Below are 23060 nucleotides of genomic sequence, written 5' to 3'. Positions count from 1 at the left end.
CTTAACTAGGTTAATTAGGTTAACTAGTTTAAAGGGGCTAATCATTTTGACCTTAAAATGTTTTAAAAATTAAAAACTGCTTTTATTCTAGCCGAAATGAAACAAATAAGACTTTCTACAAAAGACAAAATATTATCAGACATACTGTGAAAAGTTAATTGCTCTGTTAAACATAATTTGGAAAATATTTAAAAAACAAAATCAAAGGGCATTTAATAATTCTCTTTTCAACTGTACATGTTTAGTTTTTTTTTTTGCATGTCTTTAATTATTGAATTATTTGTAATTTTTTTGTTAAAAGTAATTTATTATATTATATTTTATTATAAAAGTGCGTGTTAATAGGCCTATAATTAATTAAAAAAATATTTTGCATGTCAACAAGACATTTTTGGCTTGTTTATTGTTTTTGTCAACAACATTTGACAATTAGAAAATTATATTATTATGTCCATATATTAAAACAGTTGTTAAATAATTGATGAAGAATTATTGTTTTTAAATGAAATGTTTATTGATATGAGTTACAATTATTACCAATTTTTCATTGAAGTTATTTAAAAAAAAATTACCTGACAAAAGTCTTGTCATCAATCCCAGTTGTAAGAGCAACAAATAATGACTTCTAGTTGATCATTTGGTAGAAAGTAGATTTTTCGGATAAATCATCTGTTAAACTGCATCTTAATCGTCACAAATACTGCAGAAGACCTATTGGAACCCACATTGACCCAAGATTCTCAGAGAAACCAGTCAAGTTTGGTGAAGGAAAAATCATGGTTTGGGGTTACATTTTAGTATGTTGTGGGGGGGATCTGCAGAGTGGATGCCAACATCAACAGCCTGAGGTATCAAGACATTTGTGTTGCCCGTTACATTACAAACCACAGGAGAGGGCAAATTATTCAGCAGGATAGCACTCCTCCTCATATTTCAGCCTCCACATCAAAGTTCTAGAAAGCAAAGAAGGCCAAGGTGGTACAGGATTGTCAGCCCTGTCACCAGGTGTGAACATTATAGAGCATGTCTGGGGTAAGATGGAGGAGGAGGCATTGACGATGAATCCAAAGAATCTTGATGAACTCTGGGAGTCCTGCGAGAATGCTTTCTTTGCCATTCCAGATGACTTTTATTATTATTATTAAGTGATTTGAGTCGTTGCAGAGATGTATGGATGCAGTCGTCTAAGCTCATGGGAGTCATACACAATATTCGTTCTTTTTCCACTGCACCATGACTTTATATTCTATACTGTACATTATTTCTGTTAAGTGACCAAACTTTTGTTTAAGTCAGAGCTTACTGTCCTAATTAGAAATCAAGGCATGATCATATTTTATTTTGGTAAAATAAGCGTAATCTTGAGGCATTTGCCTTTCATATAAGCCACTTCTGATACCAACTGATCAACTAGAAGTCAGGTTATTATTTGTTGCACCTAAAACTTGGATAGGCGACAAGACTTTTGTCAGGTAGTGTACTGTATGTGTAGGCCTACTCTTTAAAAGCTAGGTTGTGGTAATCCAGCGTCGGGTAAGGGTTAACTGTTAAATTAAAAAGGGTCATTTACGTGGGAAAAAAATGAACCCAATGTTTGGTTATGACAATCCAACGTTTATTTAGAGTGTGGACCACCTGTAAATAAATCTATTTATTATAGTATAGTCACAAAATATTGTTTAAACATCCTGAATCATACATTTAATAATTATATTTATAAAGAAAAATATTTAATAAATATCTGCCATACACTTAAAAAAAAAAACTTTTGCTGCTTGTTCAAACTACTTATTTAAAATGAGTTGAAACAATTCTTAAGTTTTCTGGGAGGACAACTTGATTGTTTTATGTTCAATGCACTTAAATTGTTACAAAACGATTGAGTTGACTTAATTGTTTTGTGTTGAGACGACATGTAGGAATTGTGTGGACCCAGCATTGTTTACAGTGTATACATGTTGTTAAAAATAATGACGATAAATTAGGTTTAGGGTATACTTTAATTACTTTATTCTTCAATCAATCACTCAAAACCATTATAAAGGTACAGCTTTCATTCACACAGGTGCATTCTTTGTCATTTTCTTTATTTGTCGCTGTCAACAATCCCACACAGCAACCCAACCCTAGACAACAGAAACTGAAAGCAAGATGTAAAATGAATCACTTTAAATAGTCAGATGCAAAATTTGTGGTGTGGTTTTCATCTTCATAAAGGGCTCAATCACTAATGAATGAGGAAATGTCCTGTCTGTTAATGAAAACAATAGCCAGTCGAGGGCAGGTTCACCGACATGCCGAAGATGTTCCTGCTTAGATTGCATGTTGAAACACCACAGAGCTTCACAGGTGACAGAAACTCTTTCCTTCAGCTCTGCTGCCATCCAGCGGCATACATGAGTATTTCATGAATATATAAATCCAGTTTACAACTTTTTTCCTCTTCTCAGGTTTGTGCATTTGAGTTTGGGAAAGCTGATTATCTGCAGCGCGCACTACTAGAAACAATGACTGAAATCCTGCTATTCATCTCAGCCACGATTCCTAGCAATGTGCACTGCAGGTCTTACGTCCAGGTAAACAGGTATTATGCAACATCTGGAATAAAAATGGCAGTATGAAATTTCATGCACATGCCCACTTTAAAATAACTTAAGTAGATATTATATTTTAAGCACTTATCTAAAACTACTTGAATTCCTTTCAACATGCTTATCAACGTTTTTCTCGGTTTGTCTTAAATAATCATGAAATTGTTATTATTACATGGAATTTTTGCACTTAAAATGGATGTCACGGTAAAATTCAACAAATTCGGTTTAAAAAGTAGCTAATTATTCACCCTAACAAAAATTAAACACTTAAAAAAAACATGATTAATTTAAGCAATTTTATTTTATTTTTTTTAGAAATTAATGACAAATACTACATATTACTAATATAGAACATATTTACAGCCTATACAAAGTATTCAGAAAGTTTCTAAAGGCTATTAAATCTATCAAATCACAATTGTCATTTCAACAGACTAAATGTTATTCGTTTAAAATCAAAATCAATAAGACTTAAAGGCATAGTTTACCCAAAAATGAAAATTCTGTCACTTTCGCACACTTGTTTCAACACTAAAAAAATCTTATAATCAATTAGTCCTGACAGCATACATTTTTGTCATTGTAACTTATTAAACTAAGTTAATCATGTTCTAACTTAATATTATAAGTTACACAAGCTGTTTTAAGTCAGTTTAACGTAATATAAGTTCAGTGGACTTAAGTTCAATAAGGTTGATTTGATTCAGCTTAAAAATGTAAGGCAACCAGGAATTGTTTACAGTGAAACATTTAAGATGCATTCTCCTGCTGAATACAAAAGAAGAGATTTTGAAGAATGCTGAAAACCTATTAATGATTCCATACTTGTTCCTACTGTGGAAGTCAGTGGTTACAGGTTTTCAACTATATTTAAAAAATCAACAGTGTTCAACATAATAAAGAGACTTTTATAAAGGTTTGGAACCACTTGAGGGTGAGTATGTTGTTGTTATTGTTGGGTGAACTATCCCTTCAATTCAGAGTCCGATGTAGGTCTATCTATTAATTTTAATACCGGTTCTGTTTTATTTGAGCAAGTTTTACTTATTTTTTTATTTTATTTTTTTTCAAATTTAAAATTTTCCCTCAATCTAATTTAGCAGCACTGTCTCATTTAGAAAAAAATACAATTTGAAATTAATTTTAAGGCTTTCATTACCCATTTTGTTAAGTGACCGCCACAAAAATTAAATATGAATATCAACTTGCTTTCAACCTTACACTAAACTTGACGCGCCATTTTAAAAACGCAACGTACAGATAACCGACGTCAGACATACGTTTAATAATAATAATAATAAAACATAAAATGCTTTAAAAAACACCTCACCTGTGAACTCTTAGACAGAGCATGTTAAACCGTGAGTGTTTATTTCTATCGTGTTTATTATCACATTCAACACGTCACTCAAACTGGCTGTCAGTTGCGTAAAAGGCTCCCCTCGGAAATGACAGTTGCTTTACCTGAGAGAAACGCTGCAGCGGTCCAAACGCGCGTCTCGTGTCGAAAAATGGAGATGTACACACCTAATACTTAACACTTACAACCTCCAGACAGCTTTACACCGTTCACCTCAACACCTTCTCCTCCGAGAGCGTAAACTGAAGCGTTTAGGTGTGTCGGCGCGCAGGTGTGAGTGCAGCTCTTCAGGCTTTGCTTTAATTCTCGTCGTTTACCCATTTCGGGCCGATGAGCCTGCGGCACATCTTCAGGAAAAACCGGTACAGGTGGTCACATGAGGGTGTGGTGAGTCAGTGATAATTAAACTCAAACAGGTTGGATATGCGTGTAAAAACTTATTCTGGTGAATAAAAACGACTACCACCGGGCTACCTGAAAATAAGTTCGCTGTGCTGGTTGCTGTTTTCTCGTGAGACCAGGCTGGTTAAGTTTTGGTTTTTTCAGAGAAGGAAACGCGAGTGCTGAAACCCGAAGCTCGAGACGCGAACTCGAGTCAGGCTTAAAGCTGAAGTGTGTGTTTTTGGCCATTTCTGGAGGCTTTAATATGCAGATACTGTATGTCTAAAAGGGAGTCGTTTAGGTTAACATCAGAATTCTTTTATTTTATTTATAGTGCTCTTGGTAATGTAGGCCTATAGTGGAGCATCTAGTTCATCCCAGCTTAAAGCTAAAGTTGTTTATTTAATGGTAAATGCCCTTTTCCCTCCATCATAATATGCAGAGATTTTTATACACTCAAAAAATCTTCTTTTTTTGGGGGGGGGGGGGAACAACAGCAAATATACAATTTAAACATGAAATCCAAATAATACAAATGTAACTAATAACAAAATAAACCAAAATATAAATTACATAAAATAATTTTAAAAAGACAACTTCTACATAGAAACCTTTACAATGATAATATGATTTAACCTACCCAATGGACAGCAAGTTTACTATTCAGTTAACTTTGCATATAGTTGTATCTTGACATTTCTTGCTATTAATATACTGGAGCGAGTCTATATATAAACGAAAATCTATAATACAAATCATTAAACAAGGTTTAGAGGTATTCAACCTACATTTATGAATATGGAATTTACCAAATAAAATCTAAAGATTTTTTCTAAATTCCACAGATAAATTGTTTGATTCAAAATAAAATATAACATCTTTGGGGGTCAAATTACAACAAAACCTGTTTTGTTTTGTTTTTTTACATACAATGATAAGTCTTTCCAAAAAATCTTTGAATGTTGACATTCATAAAAAAGATGAACCAAAGACTCTGGGTGATCTAAACAGAATGAGCAGTTTCCATCAGTCTGCATAAATTTAGATAATGTAAAATTGCTACCAAAAATGTTCTGAAGTATTTTTAAATGTAGTTCCCTATGTTTATTACTTATGCAGAAACGAAAAGGAAACAACCGAGCTTTTTTCCACACAATATCTTTAAAACAAACATTCCAAATAAAATTTCCTCTTGGTTTTAAGGCTCTGTTTTAAAAAAAATAATAATCTAATAACTTTGTTTGTACATTTTTTACTACAAATTCTACCTCATTTAAGTATAGTACAGAATCAGTTCTATGAGTACTATATGAGGACATATGACTTCTCATTAGCATTGGTAAACCAGAGGGAATGGCTTTTGTTACAGAGTTATATTCATTAATTTAATAGGGAATGACCATCTTTCCATAATTTTTTTAATAAGAAAGTAAATAAGCTGATTAGGTCCAAAATATCAGATAAGAAGTAAATACCTTTCTCTGTCCAATTTTGCAAATAGAGAGATTTCCGGATATGAAAATTCCACAATGACAGATATTTTAAATTTCCCTCTTGGACAGAATGTAGCTGAAACAAGAACAGCTGAAACAACACAATTCTTAAGGTTTTTTGAGGGGACAACTTGATTGTTTTATGTTCAATCCACTTAAATTTGTAAAACTAATAAGTTAACTTAATATTTTCATGTTGCCCCAACACAAATCGATTATTTATTACAGTGTAGCTACAGGTATATACAGTATGTTATAAGTAGGGCCAGACAGAACCTGCTGAATTTTTCTTCACAGAATTTTGTAAAAATCTGTGAATTTATTATTTAATTATTATTTTGGGAGCATCGTAACTAAACATAATACATTAAATAAAAATAATACCTTTTCAACTCTTATTTAATGTTTACAATGCACATCCAATTAGATCCACTTATACATTGGTGAACAAAGCAAGTCTCTCATATAATAGACCTCCAAAAAGACTTTACAAACAGTATTGTAAATAAATCAACATTTTCATATTAGTCAATAATATTACTGAAATTCATTTAAAACTAAATAAATTTAAATTTACACACATTTACACACAACAAAATAAATAGACTCGACGATGGGCTAAGAATCTGCAGATTTCTGAGCACGCAGATTCCATGTGGGCCTAGTTAAAAGCAATTTGTTGTTGAACTTTCCTAAAAAGTTAAATCTATGGCTCTCTTGCTGTGCAGCAGGACGCAGGCCTAACTTGAAACAAAAAATGTTTTATCTCATAATTCAAGTCATGCTTAAAATCCAATATTATCCAATATTGCTTGATGACTAATATGAAGATAAATCTATAAGTGAGCCATCGGTTGATGAAGTTATTAGAAAAACGTAAAATTGGTGTTCCTCATGCTCTGGTATAGCCAACCTAGGTTTTATTTTGAGTATTGCTATGTAAAAGGGCCACTTAAAAACACTTAAAACTGAATTGCTTATTAATCATTTATTTATACATAGGTTTAACTGGCATCGTAACTGCCTGGTTGACAATTGGTGCATATTTTATAATATGTTATTATGAAAGGGTTAATATGCAGAATATATACAGTATCTGTTGAGTATAGTCTGATCTCTTGAGTCTAATTAGAAGATTCACATTTTAAGCTAATTTTTTTTTTTACCATAATATGCAGTGACTATATGTGAGCAGATTGTAGGCAAGCTTTCCATAAAAGTCATATGTGTTTAACATGAGTCATTCTTACAGTAAAATGTGTGTGTGTGTGTTTTAACTTTTAAATGTCCTAATATGCATATATCTCTACAAATGAGCAATTTGGTGTGTCAAATCTGAGGCACTTGCTTTGAGAAAAGTATGGTGCAACTGCATTGAGACGTGCCGCTAAAAGTTTGTAATTTCTGACATTTGTAGGTTGTTTTAGTCTGATTTGTGTAATTAAGTGCAAGTATGTTAGAACTGCTCCTTCATAATCGCTCCACACATGAATGGTGTAAGTCTGTGTGTGTGGTTTAAAAAGAGTGAAAGCCACATACAGTACATTCCCATAGTAATGTGTCGTTGGGCCTCAGGCTTTCTCTGCAGGAATGACATCTGACAGGTTTGAGAGCGGCAGTCCTAGGGCGCAAATACTGAGAGTTTGACTTGAACATCTAATTGATGTTTGGGGATTATGCTGGTTATGTTTTATAAAATCAGTAGTAGCTTTTAAAAATTAGTAACAAAAATATTATGATTAATAAGTTGGCCTTTGATTACAGTACAGTCGAGTAATTTAAAATTAAAAAGTCAGAAAACTTAGTATATTATAACTGTGAGGGAAAAAGTGTTTAAGGTATAAAAAATGTTGGATTTAAATGTACAGTGCATCTGGAACGTATTCATAGCACTTCACTTTTTGCAATTTTTTTTTTTTTTTGTTACAGCCTTATTCCAAAATGGGTTTAATTAATTTATTTCCTTAAAATTCTACACACAATACCCCATAATGACAATGTGAAAAAAAGATTTTTTGAAATTTATTAAAAATAAAAAAACAAAAACAAAAATCAAATGTACAGAAGTATTCACAGCCTTTGCTCAGTACTTTGTTTATGCACCTTTGGCAGCAATTACAGCCTCAAGTCTTTTTGAATATGATGCCACAAGCTTCGCACACTTGTCTTTGGGAATTTTTTGCCCATTCTTCTTTGCAGTACTTCTCAAGCTCTATCAGGTTGGATGGGAAGCGACTGTGTACAGCCATTTTCAGATCTCTCCAGAAATGTTCAATAGGATTTAGGTCTGGGCTCTGACTGGGCCACTCAAGGACATTCACCAAGTTGTTGTGAAGCCACTTCATTGATATTTTGGAGGTGTGCTTTGTGTCATTGTCCTTGTGCCTCGAGACAATCCTGTCTCGGAGGTCTACAGACAATTCCTTTGTCTTCATGCTTGGTTTGTGCTTTGACATGCACTGTCAACCCTGGGACCTTATATAGACAGGTGTATGCCTTTTCAAATCATGTCCAATCAACTGAATTTACCACAGGTGAACTCAAATAAAGCTGCTGAAACATCTCAGGAATGATCAGTAGAAACAGAATGTACTTGAGCTCAATTTAGAGCTTCATGGCAAAGGCTGTGAATGCTGATGTACTGAACATGTTATTTTTCAGGTTTTTTATTTTTTAATAAATTTGCAACAATTAAACAATTTTTTTTTTTAGCAAAGTAATTAATTTAATCCATTTTGCAATATGGCTGTAACATAAAGAAATGTGGAAAAAGTGAAACGCTATCCTTTCTGGATGCACCGTATTCAATTCAATTCAATTCAATTCACCTTTATTTGTAATAGCGCTTATACAATGTTAGAATTGTGTCAAAGCACTTCACAATAAAAGGTCACAGTAAATAGGACAGTGTAGTTCAGTTTGTAGTGTTTAAGTTCAGTTCAGTTTAGCGTCAGTTCAGTGTGGTTTATAATTCACTACTGAGAGTCCAAATACGGAAGAGCACCCAAATTCCAACGAATGCGCAGCTATACAGATCCTGAACCAGGCAAGCCAGTGGCGACAGGCGGAAGAGGGGAAAAAAAACTTCACTAAAGGCGGAAGTGAAGAAAAAAACCTTGAGAGAACCCATGCTCAGTTTGGGCTACGACCATTTTAATTTCTCCGCGGCCAAAACGTCTTGGTGGCAGAGCTGCAGTCGCAAGTGGAGGACGGCTGGAAGCTGGCCTCAGCGAAGACTCGTCCTGTCTCGGAGCGTCACAGGAAACAGTCGCTAAATGGTCTCTCCACTTGTTCCATGACCATCGCAATCTAGTTGTTCAGGATTCGGCCAGGTCCAGGATATGGAAACCTTGGGATCATCTCTGTCGTTGGTCTTGGGTCCGAATCAGTGACTCTGCATAGTCTGAGTCTCTGCATAGCCCTCCCCACCTGGGAAGAGTATCCCCAGGTGGAAATGGAGAATAAAGAAAATAATTAGCGTAGCTGATGTTCACAGTGTATATCAGCAAGATGCATAACCTGTGTGGAAGCCCCCTAAGTGGTGCACTAAGTGTATGCTTTACTGAACAGATAGGTCTTTAATCTAGTTTTGAATTGGGAGAGTGTGTCTGAGCCTCGGACGTTATCAGAAGGCTATTCCAGAGTTTAGGAGCTATAAATGAGAAGGCTCGACCTCCTTTACCTCGACTTTGCTATTCTAGGTACTACCAGAAGTCCTGAGTTTTGAGATCTTAAAGAGCGAGTTGGATTGTAGCGAGACAGAAGATTGGTTAGATAAACAGGAGCTAGATTATTTAGAGCTTTATATGTAAGAAGCAATATTTTAAATTCAATACGAAACTTAACAGGCAGCCAGTGTAAGGAGGATAAAATTGGTGTGATGTGATCAAATGTTCTAGACCTGGTAAGAACTCTGGCAGCTGCATTTTGTACTAATTGAAGTTTGTTAATAGAGGATGCTGGGCAGCCAGCAAACAGAGCATTACGTAGTCCAGCCTAGAAGTCATAAAAGCATGGACTAGCTTTTTTGCATCTGAGATGGATAGCATACTTCGTAACTTAGCTATATTTCTCAGATGAAAGAAAGCAGTTTTGTGACATGGGAAATATGATTTTTAAAAGTTAAATTGCTGTCTAATATGACACCCAGATCTTTTATAGTAGAGCTAACGCTAACTTTGTATCCCTCTAATTGTAGGTCGAGTTGTGAGATCTGCTGTGTACAGGATTTAGGCCCAATAGTAATAATTCTGTTTTGTCTGAGTTTAAGAGAAGATAATTGTTGGTCATCCAGTCTTTAACATCTTTAATACACTCAGTTAGCTTGGACAGATTAGACGTCTCATCAGGTTTAGTTGAAATATATAATTGAGTATCATCTGCATAGCAGTGAAAGCTGATCCCATGACTTCTAATAATGTCTCCCAGGGGTAGCATGTATATTGTAAACAGTAAAGGGCCTAAAACTGATCCTTGAGGCACCCCGTATTTTACTGGGCTGATTTGTGAAGGCTGTCCATTTATATTTACAAACTGGTAACGGTCAGATAAGTATGACTTAAACCATTGTAGGGCCTGTCCCTGGACACCTGTAGACTTTAAGCGATTAATAAGGATACCATGGTCAATGGTGTCAAATGCCGCACTAAGATCGAGTAAAACTAATAGCGAGAATGCACCCTTGGTCAGCAGCTAGAGTAAATCGTTGGTTATTTTCACTAATGCAGTTTCTGTACTGTGATGAGCTCTGAAACCTGACTGAAACACTTCAAAAACATTGTTGGTCTGCAGAAAGGAGCATAATTGAGCAGAAACAACTTTTCTAGTATTTTAGATATAATGGAAGGTTTGAAAATAGGCCTATAATTAGCTAAGTTGCTGGGTTCCAGTTGTGGTTTCTTAATAATAGGTTTAATAACAGCTAACTTTAGGGATTTGGAACATGGCCTAAAGATAAAGAAGAGTTGATAATGTTAAGAAGAGGTTCTCCTATAACAGGTAGCAATTCTTTCAGTAACTTTGTTGGAATTGGGAATCAGACGTATTCTCTCTCTCTCTCTCTCTCTCTCTCTCTCTCTCTCTCTCTCTCTCTCTCTCTCTCTCTCTCTCTCTCTCTCTCTCTCTACTTTACTTTAGTGTTTTCATGACTTTGAAAAAGAGGGAAAAAAATTGTGAGACTGGAAGAGAGAAGACGTCTAATCTACTGTCCTGCTCTTACTGTAGAGGCTGTAACACCTTGCATAAGCAGTAATTCATTCATTTTTTTTTTTTTAATATAATTTGATGTAAATATGACATATAGCTTTATAAACGTACACACATTTTTTTAAATTAAGATATTTAAAACTTTCAAGATATTAAGATGCTAATGATGACAGTTAAGCGCATTATAACCGTCTTGTGAAATTTTGAATAATGTTCAGTGACTTGGCAGCTTTATTGAAGCATTTATTTTAGGCCGGGTAGTAGAATTTCAGAAAAATGGCCAGAGAAAAAGAATAGTTGATTAATTAAATTTAGAGATCAGTTCAAACTTTTCTGAAGTTAAGGTTTTAAAATAAAATCTGTTGTGTTTGTTTTAAATAAGTAGAAATATTTATATTTACCAGCTTATGTATTGGCTTTTGGCCTCCAGATCTAAACCGTCTGCATCAGTCAGTAAATCCATATCGGTGCAACCCTAAGGTTTTTTACCATGACACAGAATACTTCAACTAAAATTTAATTCATTGTTACAGTATGTAATACCAAAAATAAGGCATCAGTCAAATTTAGAACAAGAATTAATTGATGAAAATGTTCACAGTGGAGCACTAATTAATAAATACTAATAAATACTAATTTATTGTTATTTTAAATCTTTAATCTCATTTTAAATATTTATTCATTTTCTTTAAATGTTTGCTCATTATTATTTAATCAAATGAAGTCGTTGTTTAATTTTCGATATGGTGAATTTCACCCATGTATTTTGAAAATTTGTTTTCACAAAACTTATTTGTAACATTAAAATCAACACTTGCACTTAACATGATTTATGTAAATACAATAACTTGCTAAAATATAAATTAAATGAGTATATGGGTAAAATATAAAATACAAATGGGCATATAGTTATTATATAATAAGAGTAATTTTCATTGAATCCAGCCACTCTATAGCACATAAACTCTAATAAAGCATCAAATGTAGAGATGCATTTGTTGATTCTTTAATGATTTGTTAGTATACAATACTGATGTTTTGCTTTATCAAACACAGTATATTAAGGAACCATAAGATGGCGTTAGACTCTGCCAATATGCACCATTAAATATATACCTTTTTTTAAAGACCATATTAAACTTGGGTGTTTGTGCTCTAAAACATGAATGGAATTTAAAATCATGTAGCATATTGAGACAATGAGGGCTTTTCTTTTCATCAAAATCATAATCTAGTTGAGCAAAACATGACTCATGCAACGAAACAAAGCAGAAAGTGTTTGTACACTCATCAGCTTGAGAACTGGAAAACATTTTTGTGTGAGAGCCAAAACACACAACGCACACTGGTGTTGTTGGCACATTTTTTTTCTTTTCATTTCTTTGAACATAAAGTTTCTTTTAATATGTCTTGAAAAAAGTATTTCATTAAGATACGTTTACACGGCAAATAAAAAATACATATTCTTGAATAAAAACATTTTTAATTAGAAAATTTGCCATACAAATATAGTTAATAGTAATGTGTACAATTCATTGGTAAAGTTTTAACTTGATATCTTTACATAAAAAAACCCAAAAATAAAATTTCAAATAAAAGTTACAAAACATTCCCCCCAGCAATTTAAACTTTCATTCAAGAAGAAAGGGGGAAAAACCTTAGATATAATGATCCTTGAAATATAATTGCTCAATGTTACTATACTGTAATAGATGACCAAAGCTAACCTTCCCGGCATGTGTCCATCCTCACGCCCATTTGTTTCCTGTCAGCGTCACAACCCTAAAAAAGGAGGAAGCATCACAAGATTATGAGACTATAAATAAATCTTGTTGCATTTGTAAGTAAATGAGTGTTAGTTTAACGATTTATCATGGTCATGATGCGTTCATCATTAGGCGTAATGTGCTGATGTGTGTGGTTTGAAACATTTTTCATCGTCCTCCCTATAAACATGTTCATTCATCATAATAAATGACCAATTGGTTACTTAAAATATTTGTATAGATTTATTCAGAATTGCCTTGTTATAGGGAATTGAACCAACAACCTACTATTTTCCAATCAAAATCTTTAATCCCAACACATATAAAACTTAAAATGTATTAAGTCCAAATTTTAATTTATTAAGTCCAAATTTCCAAATTTTATTGAAATCTGACCTTGAAATCTCCTTTAAATGTATTGTTTAACTCCATGATACTTTATTCAAAATGGCATAATATTGAGAATTGATCCAACAACCTACTATTTTCAGATCAAAAGCTTCAACCCAAACACCTTTAAAACTCAAAATTAAGTTCAAAGTACAGTTTTCCAGATCAGAGCTGCTAATTCCATTGAAAACTTGCCCTGTCCTGTCAATGAATGATTTACACTTTATCAAAAATGGCTTAATATTGGGATTCAAACCAACAACATACTATATCTGATTAAAAACAAAACTCAATAATAAATTTAAGTTAAATTTATTTCAAAGCCAAATCTGCTAATTCTATAGAAATCTGACTCAATGTCTAGTCCATAAATAATTCACACCCGCTGTACTTCAGCAGCGCTGTACAGGTGTACCCACACTTAATTTGGGAAATTGAAGCAACAACCTACTGTTTTCCAATTACAGGTTTCAACCACAACACCAAAGACTCTAAATAAGCTAGATTTTTCCTTCCCAGATCTGCTGACTTTGGACAAATCTTAATTCACAATGCTTTATCCAAAATGACTTTATTTTGGTGAATGAACCAACAACCTACTGTTTGATTTCCAATCAAAGATCTCAACCACCACACCTGAAACTCAAAAAGAAGTTCCACTTTGCTTTGTTTTCCCAACTCTGACTCCATGTCCTGAAAATGAATGGTTAAAACTGACAATGCTTTATTAACCTACTCTGTTTATGAAACTTTTTCAATCAAAAGTTTCAACCCCCATACATAAATCTAAAAAATAAGCTCAAACAAGATATTTTCAGATCAGAGCTAATTCCTTTAAAATCCCTTAAAATGTCTAGTCCATAAATTATTCACACCTACTGTACTTCACATTGTTTTATCCAAATCGCTTCAGTTTTGGAAATGAACCAAAAACCTACTGTTTGTTTTTCTATTAAAGAGCTCAACCACCACACCTTAAACTCAAAAAGAAGTTCAACTTTGCTTTCCCAAATCTGACCCGATGTATGGACAATGAATAATTCAAACTGACAAAGCTTTATTAACCTACTCTGTTTATGAGGAATTGAACCAGCAACCCACTGTTTTTCTATCAAAAGTTTCAACCCGCTTGCATAAATCTCAAAAATAAGCTCAAACTAGATATTTTCAGATCAGATCTAATTCCTTTAAAATCTGACCCAATGTCTAGTCCATAAAGGATTCACACCTACTGTACTTCACAGTGCTTTATCCAAAATCATTGAATTTTGGGAAATGAGCCAACAACCTACTGTTTGTTTTCCAATTAAAGATTTCAACAACCATGCCTGAAACTCAAAAAAGAAGGTTAACTTTGCTTTGTTTTCCCAAATCTGACCACATGTCCTGACAATGAATGATTCAAACTGACAAAGCTTTATTAAACTACTCTGTTTATGGGGAATTGAACCAGCAACCTACTGTTTTTCTATCAAAAGTTTCAAGCCGCTTGCATAAATCTCAGAAATAAACTCACACTAGATATTTTCAGATCAGAGCTACTAATTCTATTGAAATCGGACCCAATGTCTAGTCCATAAATTATTCACATCTACTGTACTTCACAATGCTTTATCCAAAATTGCTTCATTTTGGGAAATGAACCATCAACCTACTGTTTGTTTTCCAATTAAAGGTTTCAACCACCAAGCCTGAAACTAAAAAATAAGTTAAACTTAGATTTTTTCCAAATCTGACCCGATCTCCTGACAATGAATGATTTAAACTGACAATGCTTTATTAACCTACACGGATTATGGGGAATTGAACCAGCAACCTACTGTTTTTCAATCAAAAGTTTCGACCATCAGACATAAATCTCAAAAATAAGCTCAACATAGATATATAAGCTGCTAATAACATTTGAAATCTGACCCAATGTCTAGTCCATAAATTATTCACATCTACTGTACTTCACAATGCTTCATCTAAAATCACTTCATTTTGGGAAAGGAACCAACAACCTACTGTTTGATTTCCATTTAAAGGTTTCAACCATCACACCTGAAACTCAAAAAATATATTATTTTCCAAACGTGACCCGATGTCCTGACAATGAATGATTCAAACCTACCATGCTTTATTTAGAATAAACAATTCATGGATCCACCCAGCCCATGAATGATTTACACATCTACTTTACCCTAAATAATATTAGGAATTAAACCAATAACCTACTGTTTCAACCCCCAACATATTGTTGTTAAGCTCAAACTAGATATTTCCAAATCAGAGCTACTAATTCCATTGAAATATGACCCAATGTCCAGTCCATGAATGATTCACACCTACTTCAAGTGATAAATAGCAGCCTGCAATGCTCAGTTTGCATTGGTGAGCCTCAGTGGACAAATACTTCTGACTGAAACATTTACTTCACGTTGTTTTGTTATTTTACTCAAAAATGGCTTTTCAACTCTTTGGTTATATTTTGACCATTGCTGGATTATGTGGCCTGCTCATAGGCACATTTACGAACGAATGGAAAATCAGCGGACACAACAATGACCAGTCTGTGATTCTGGTGAAATATGAAGGACTGTGGATGCAGTGTTCAGTCGACAGTTCGTCTCATGTTCGGTGCACCAATTTTAATTCTCTCCTTCATCAAACTTGTGAGTTTCAGTCATTTACTATATGGATCAAACAGACATTTGGCTTCTTATGTGTGTGTTTAATGTGCTGTGTGTTTGTTGTAGTTGAAATCCGGATGAGTCGAGTAATCATGATCGTCAGCATCGTGTTGTCAAGCTTTGCTGTTCTGGTAGCCGTTTCTGGACTCAGATGCACAAAATTTTTAGACGACAATGAGACGTTGAAGGACAGAACTGCTTTCTTTGGAGGAATCCTCTCAGTGTGTGGTGGTGAGTTTGTGAATTTTAAATATTACTGATCATTTAACCTTTTAAGTGATTTTGTTAAAATATTTCCTTTTATACCTGTAAAAGTTCTTTTAAATTAAAACTAGTATGTGGAGAGCGCTTGAAAATTCTCAGTTCCTTTGGATTTACTGGATTTACTACACAGCAAAATCCTCTGAGTAAAATGTACTCAGTTCAGAGAGTATTTGGTTCCTCTTTGAATAAGGGCAAACAGGTTGGTAAGAAGTAAAGCTGCTGTTTGTGGAGTTGTATGTTGAGTTGCTTAACAATCCTCTGCTGAGATTTTGAGAGATTCAATGTATTGTATTTCAGCTGATTTCATCTAAGGCTGTGACAGAAGTCAGATGTAGTTTTGTGTTTCTGCTTATTAACAGCAGGTGTTCATCACCAGTGCTCAATCATCCTTTCATTGTCTCATTAACTTGAGTAACTTTAACTCAATTTAGAGTTAAATTTTACTCAGAGGATTTTGCTGTGTAGGCTTGTGTATATATTTTTAAAATTTGTTTTTGGTTTTTAGGTCTGCTAAATTTCTTCCAAATTGTAGATAAAAATATTGTCATTTAGAGCATTATTATTTTTTTATTTTTTTTATTATTTATTTTTTTAAATGACAATTGTTCTGAGTTGTTCCAGTAAAAGTTGTTTTTATAATTGTCTAGTTTTATAATTGTTATAGTTGTCTAATTGTTTATATATACAGTACTCAACATTTGAAGTTGATCAAAAGAGTTTATGAACGCTGTCCTAAAACTACTGAACACCACCTATAGTACAATTTAAAAAAAAAAACTTTTGGATCCACTTCAAATGTTGACTACTATATATATATATATATATATATATATATATATATATATATATATATATATATATATATATATATATATATATATATATATATATATATATATATATATATATATATACTACTAACCTATATATAGATATATATATCTGCAAATCACTGAATGGTGCATTTGTCAGATAGATAGATAGATAGATAGATAGATAGATAGATAGATAGATAGATAGATAGATAGATAGATAGATAGATAGATAGATAGATAGATAGATAGATAGATAGATAGATAGATAGATAGATAGATAGATAGATAGATAGATAGATAGATAGATAGATAGATAGATAGATAGATAGATAGATAGATAGATAGATAGATAGATAGATAGATAGATTAAAAAAATTATAACTATATCATAAGTACTAATCCAAAATTCAGAGAAACAGTGAATTGACATGCAGCTGTGTATTATGATACAACAGAATTTATTTCAAATAGATCAATATACTGGCTCTTTTAATCGATTACTGTATCATCCTTGCTAAATAAAGCTATTGTTGCTATAAACTGCTAATAAAATGATATATTAAATGCTATTTATTTTAAACTGAGACATGAAGATATATTTATTTTATAATATTTAATAAACTTAACAAAAAAGATTGATTGAAAAAACATTTATAAACTAGCATGTTTTATTTCTAGATTGGTACTTAAAGGTTTACCTAATATAATATTTTTCGGAAACCTAACCTGTTTTTTTTATAGAACTGATTCTATTTTATTTTTTAATTAGCAATCACTTTTGATAAATTAAATGTATCTTTGCTGAATAAAAATGCTATACTTTTTACATATCTGTTAAGGTTTAGTTAACTGCTATATATATATATATATATATATATATATATATATATATATATATATATATATATATATATATATATATATATATATATATATATATATATATATATATATATATATATTTTTTTTTTTTTTTTTTTTTTTTTTTTTTTTTTATTTTATTATTATTTATTGAAAATGTAAATGCATTTTAATGTTACAAAATATTTTTTTATTTTCTTTTGAAAATGTTCTTTTAATTATTAAAAAATCCTAAAATAAAAAAATGGGTCATAACATCCATAAAAATGCAATGATTTTCAACATTGATAATAAAAACAAACTGTTTCTCGTGCAGCAAATCCACACATTAAAATTTCTGAAAGATCATGTGGCGTTAAATAGAGTAATTATACAAAACAATTGAGCTGTTCATCAAATTAATAAATTACTTTTTAAAAATACATTCAAATATGAGCGTGTGTGTAAAATTTCAGTACTGGGTTGCGTTTGGAAGGGCCGCTGCATAAAACATTTGCTAGAATAGTTGGCGGTTCATTCCGCTTTAGCAAACCCCTGATAAATAAGGGACTAAGCTGAAGGAAAATTAATGAATGAAACACATTCACATCCAAAACAGATATTTTAAGTTGCTGTAATATTATTAGATTTGGAATAAGCTTTATGAACATATATTCTTCTTTCTTCTACCCAATGTAGGTCTGTTTGCTTTGGGAATAACCAGCTGGTTCACTTATTTAATTGTCGATGATTTCTATCAGAAGGACGAGGGCAAGGATAAGTAAGTTTAGTTTTTGTTTTGAATATTCACTGCAGCTTCATGTTGTTTTGTTTTTGTGGATCTGAAATGTTAATCGTCTGTGCTCTCTGTTTTTTTTGTAGGTATGTTATCGGCAAATCTCTGATTGGTGCATTTGTCGCATCTTTGCTCTGTTTATTCGGAGGTGTGTTTTTATGCGTCTGCAGCGTGAAGAATCTGAGATCCAGCAATAAGCTCAGCCAGCATCTGGTCTCCAAAAATCCTGAAAAAGACTACGTTTAATGCTCCTGAGATGATCTGAATGACTAAACCTCAATTTGAACATCACACACTTGTTAGGGATAATAAATGTATATGAATTGTAATACAGATAAGTATAAATGTATAATGCATTGTGCTGATATGACCTAATGTCCTGATGGTTTTTATGTGTGTGTGGTTTATATGGACTTTTATATTTAAACTGTTTTCATTCATTTGATATATTTTGTACTATTTGATGATGTTTGAAGAAGAGTCTGGATTTTGATTTATTGTATCTTTTTGCTTGTTTTATAATTTACTCTTTTAAATATTAATCATTATTGTACAAAACTTACACAATAAATTGTTTGTCATTGTGTGCACTTGTTTGTTAATTCTCCTTTGTTTATAGCACTATAAATACAAAACTGTATACTATAATAATAATATGCAGTGCTCTTTTGCTTAATGACATGCAATATTTTACTTAGTGAAAGGTATATCATCTGACTACATTGTTTGTATTTAATTTAACAATACACTGTAAAACCCAAAAAGTTGAGGTAACTCAAACCATTTGAGCAAACTGATTGCAACAAACCGTTTAAGTTCAAAAACTATTCCTAATGAGTACTGTGAACTTAATCCATTTGAGTAAAAGAAGCAATTTGAGCACAGTAAAACACAATAAATGAAGAGAACTCAAACCAACTGAGTACTAAAAACTCAATAAGTTAAGGCAAATCAGACTGTTTGAGGAAACCGATTGCTACAAACCATTTGAGTTAAAAACTAATGTATATGAGCAAGGTGAACTTACTTCATTTAAGTTGAGGTAATGAGGTATTTAATTAACATCAGCTAATTAAAGATTGTGTAGCATCAGGTAGATGGTGAGTCATATGGATATCAGAATTATTGATCTGTGCCTGCTGTTTATATTTAATTATCTGAAAAATCTATTTAACTAGCAGCCAAAACTTCCAGTTTTCATTGACTTCGTAAGATGGGGTTTTGTTCAACCCTGCTCCTGGAGATCTACCTTCCTACAGAGTTCAGCTCCAACCCAATTAAACACACATGAACCAATTAATTAGGACCTGAACAGGCAGGTGTGTTTAATATGGCTTGCAACCGGTTGCAATTGAAATCTGCAGGAAGGTAGATCTCCAGGAACAGGGACAGGAACACCCCTGTTTTAATGTGATTGAAACCCTCAGACAGCAATTTGAGATGAACCCTATGAACCCTAAAGTAATGAGGCTTTTGACCATAGCAAGAGAAACTGGTCACTCAAAAGCTGTGATTTCTAGAAAATATAGACCATCATTTGGGAAATATTTTAAAAAAGAATAAAAAAGTCAACTATATATATATATTATATTAGCCCCCCTTTGATTTTGTTTTTCTTTTTAAAATATTTCCCAAATAACAGAGCAAGTAATTTTTCACAGTATGTCTGATAATATTTTTTTCTTTTGTAGAAAGTCTTATTTGTTTTATTTTGGCTAGAATAAAAGCAGTTTTAAATTTTTTAAAAGTATTTTATGGTCAAAATGATTAGCCTCTTTAAACTATACATTTTTTCGATAGTCTACAAGAACAAACCATCAATATACAATAACTTGCCTTATTACCCTAACCTGCCTAGTTCACCTAATTAACCTAGTTAAGCCTTTAAATATCACTTTAAGCTGGATAGAAGCATCATGAAAATATCTAAAATCTTAAATATTATTTACTGTTATCATGGCAAAGATAAAAAAAATCAGTTATTAGTAAAGTAAAAGTTATTACTTACAAGTAAAAATATTTTATTTACTTACTGATTTGACTGCTAGATTGGTCCATAATTGGGGTGGTGGAAAAATATGCTCATGGTGTAATAATTACGTCAAAATGCTATTTGTTAGATTTTTGCCATACAAAATACGAACAAAAAAGATGGTATTTATAGTTTATAGTTTTAATTTTTACTTCTAGGTGCTTATTGATGGCCCCCAGATTTCCTGGGCTCCTAAGCCACTGCCTACCTCGCTTCTTGGTTAAATCCACCCATGGTAAAGAGTGAACACATCTGTATTAGTTGTACCATCAATGTTATTATTTTATTGTTCTATTTTGTGGGTTGTTTATGTGTTAAATACAGTATATTAATGTTTTTAATATCGTTATTATCAGGGATGGGCAGTATTTATGATACATGTATGTCAAATAAACATTTTAAATACAAAATAGCATTTTGTAATTGGTATTTAATGGAGTTTATGAAAATGGGTTAATATTTTGTATCAAAATACTTTAGTATTGTCACGGATTGGTCAGGCTCTCACGATCCCCACTCACGAAGATCACCATCACCTGACTTCTAATGAGCACACAGCTGCATCACATTCACGAGCACCAGATAAAAGCACAGCACTCCAGTCGCTCATTGTCCGGGCTCGTCTCGACGAAAGCGGACAACTGAGCGACCACTCAGCGTAGTCATCCTCAGCTAAAACAAACGCTTTACTTACCTGTTCTCTTTGTATTCCTCCTAGTCTTCCTGGTCCACCCGAATCGTCCTGTCTTCCAGTCCTTCCAAGTCTGTGTCATCCTCTGTCAGCTGTATCTGGTGTGTGCTGTCCATCCTCGTGTATTCCTGTTACCCAGCCACGGAGGAAAAGACCCCAACATCATTCCTGATCCTCCTGGCTATCCTTCATGTGCTCCTTGTTGTCATTTAATAAACACCCTAACGTTTCCTTACCTCTGTCTCCTGTCCGCTTCATAACAGAAGCCCGGACCTATAACGACGACAACATGAGCACCCCCGATCACTTTCAAGAGCTGGTGGACCAGTTGAAGCGGATTCTACAGCCACCAGCTCCACTTTCCAACGCACCACCAGCACCGAGCACTTCCGCCTCCACAGTTTCTTCTTCGGCCCTTCCTTCCAGTCCCATGGCCCGACCAGCGCCCTACTCAGGCGGAGCGGGGGAGTGCAATGGTTTTCTGTTACACTGTTCCCCTCATATTCGAAATGCAACCTTCTCTATATCCCACAGATAAGTCAAAGATCGCCTACATCGTATCACTACTCTCTGGGCCTGCACTTAAATGGGCTGAGACGATCTGGAACCAAGCCGGGCCGGTCATGAATTCCATCACTACCTTCACGGAGTATTTCAAAGAGGTGTTTGGACGTTCTGATGGGGAAGTAGCCGCTGGAGAGCAGCTGTATCATCTAAAGCAAGGTACTCTATCTACACAGGAATATGCTCTCCGGTTTCGCACTCTAGCAGCTGCAAGTGGATGGAATGAGAGATCGTTGTTGACCACGTACCGGCTCGGCTTGGAACCCACTCTCCGAATCCAGCTGGCCACATTAGATGATACTATGGGTCTGGAGAGATTCATCCAACATTCTCTCCGATGTTCCGATCGTCTCCGTTCCTATCAACAGGACACCATCACCCCCCTCGTCTGCACTCCTCCAATTGCCTGAGTCAACAGCCTCTCCAGAACCAGAACCCATGATAATAGAGTCTGGAAGACTGACATCAGCGGAACGACAGAGGAGGCTGACCCGGGGTCTGTGTCTATACTGCGGTGTCAGTGGACACACCCGTATGGAGTGTCCCCTTCGTCCCATTCGGACTTCAGTGAGTGTATTCAGTACGAATATTGAACAATGTAAACCACTTACTACCCACCGTACAAATAACTACTGCCTCTATTTCTCTCCTTGTCACAGCCCTCATCGACTCCGGGTCAGCAGGGAACTTCATCTCCCAATCCCTCTGTCGTCAACTCCACCTACGTACTGAGGCGTCCTCGCATATATACCAGATACAACCGATAACCCAGTGCACTCGATCTTCGACCCGTATCCATCGACAATGCGAAGACATCCTTCTTCAAGTGGGGTTGTTTACATCAAGAGAGGATTCAATTTCTGGTTCTGGAGGGTGCAAATATGGACATCATTCTAGGGCGCCCGTGGCTGGTGAAGCACGATCCCATCATCTCTTGGGGCACAGGAGAGATAAAGAAATGGGGATCTGGATGTACACCTACCTGTTTTCCAAATCTCCCTCTTCAAGGTCGGAACCCCCCATTTCTTTGTTTACAACATCGGTCGAGAGTCCTCCTGAGAAGCAGTCTATCCACATTCCTAAGGAGTACAGCTCCTTTCATGATGTCTTCTGCCCCAAGAGAGCTTCCCAGCTACCGCCGCATCGGCCATGGGACTGCGCGATCGACCTAGTTCCAGATGCCCAGTTGCCAAGAGG

General features: G+C 34.1%; 1 protein-coding gene and 1 long non-coding RNA gene across 3 annotated transcripts; one reads left to right on the top strand and one right to left on the bottom strand.

Annotated features, from left to right (window-relative positions):
- Positions 1–1993: 1993 nt before the first annotated feature.
- LOC130215907 (uncharacterized) lies at positions 1994–4282 on the bottom strand. Its single transcript, XR_008835753.1, has 2 exons — positions 4059–4282; positions 1994–2598 (listed from the first exon to the last, which is right to left on the bottom strand). It is a non-coding gene; the product is annotated as an uncharacterized LOC130215907 (long non-coding RNA).
- On the top strand, positions 4271–19006 carry LOC130215906 (claudin-1). Of its 2 annotated transcripts, XM_056447767.1 has the most exons (5): positions 4271–4341; positions 15694–15843; positions 15928–16092; positions 18480–18561; positions 18663–19006. In XM_056447767.1, exons 2-5 carry the CDS (start codon positions 15774–15776, stop codon positions 18820–18822), a joined length of 477 nt encoding a protein of 158 aa, XP_056303742.1. In that variant the 5' UTR covers positions 4271–4341; positions 15694–15773; the 3' UTR covers positions 18823–19006. The 2 variants fall into 2 exon arrangements, with proteins under 2 accessions (XP_056303742.1, XP_056303741.1); XM_056447766.1 differs by lacking the exon at positions 4271–4341 and having other exon boundaries at positions 14485–15843.
- Positions 19007–23060: the final 4054 nt, after the last annotated feature.

Source organism: Danio aesculapii, chromosome 22, assembly GCF_903798145.1.
Source record: "Danio aesculapii chromosome 22, fDanAes4.1, whole genome shotgun sequence".
NCBI classification, from domain to species: domain Eukaryota; kingdom Metazoa; phylum Chordata; class Actinopteri; order Cypriniformes; family Danionidae; genus Danio; species Danio aesculapii.
The sequence above is the reverse complement of the archived record's forward strand: the minus strand, read 5'-3'. Positions and strand labels throughout refer to the sequence as shown.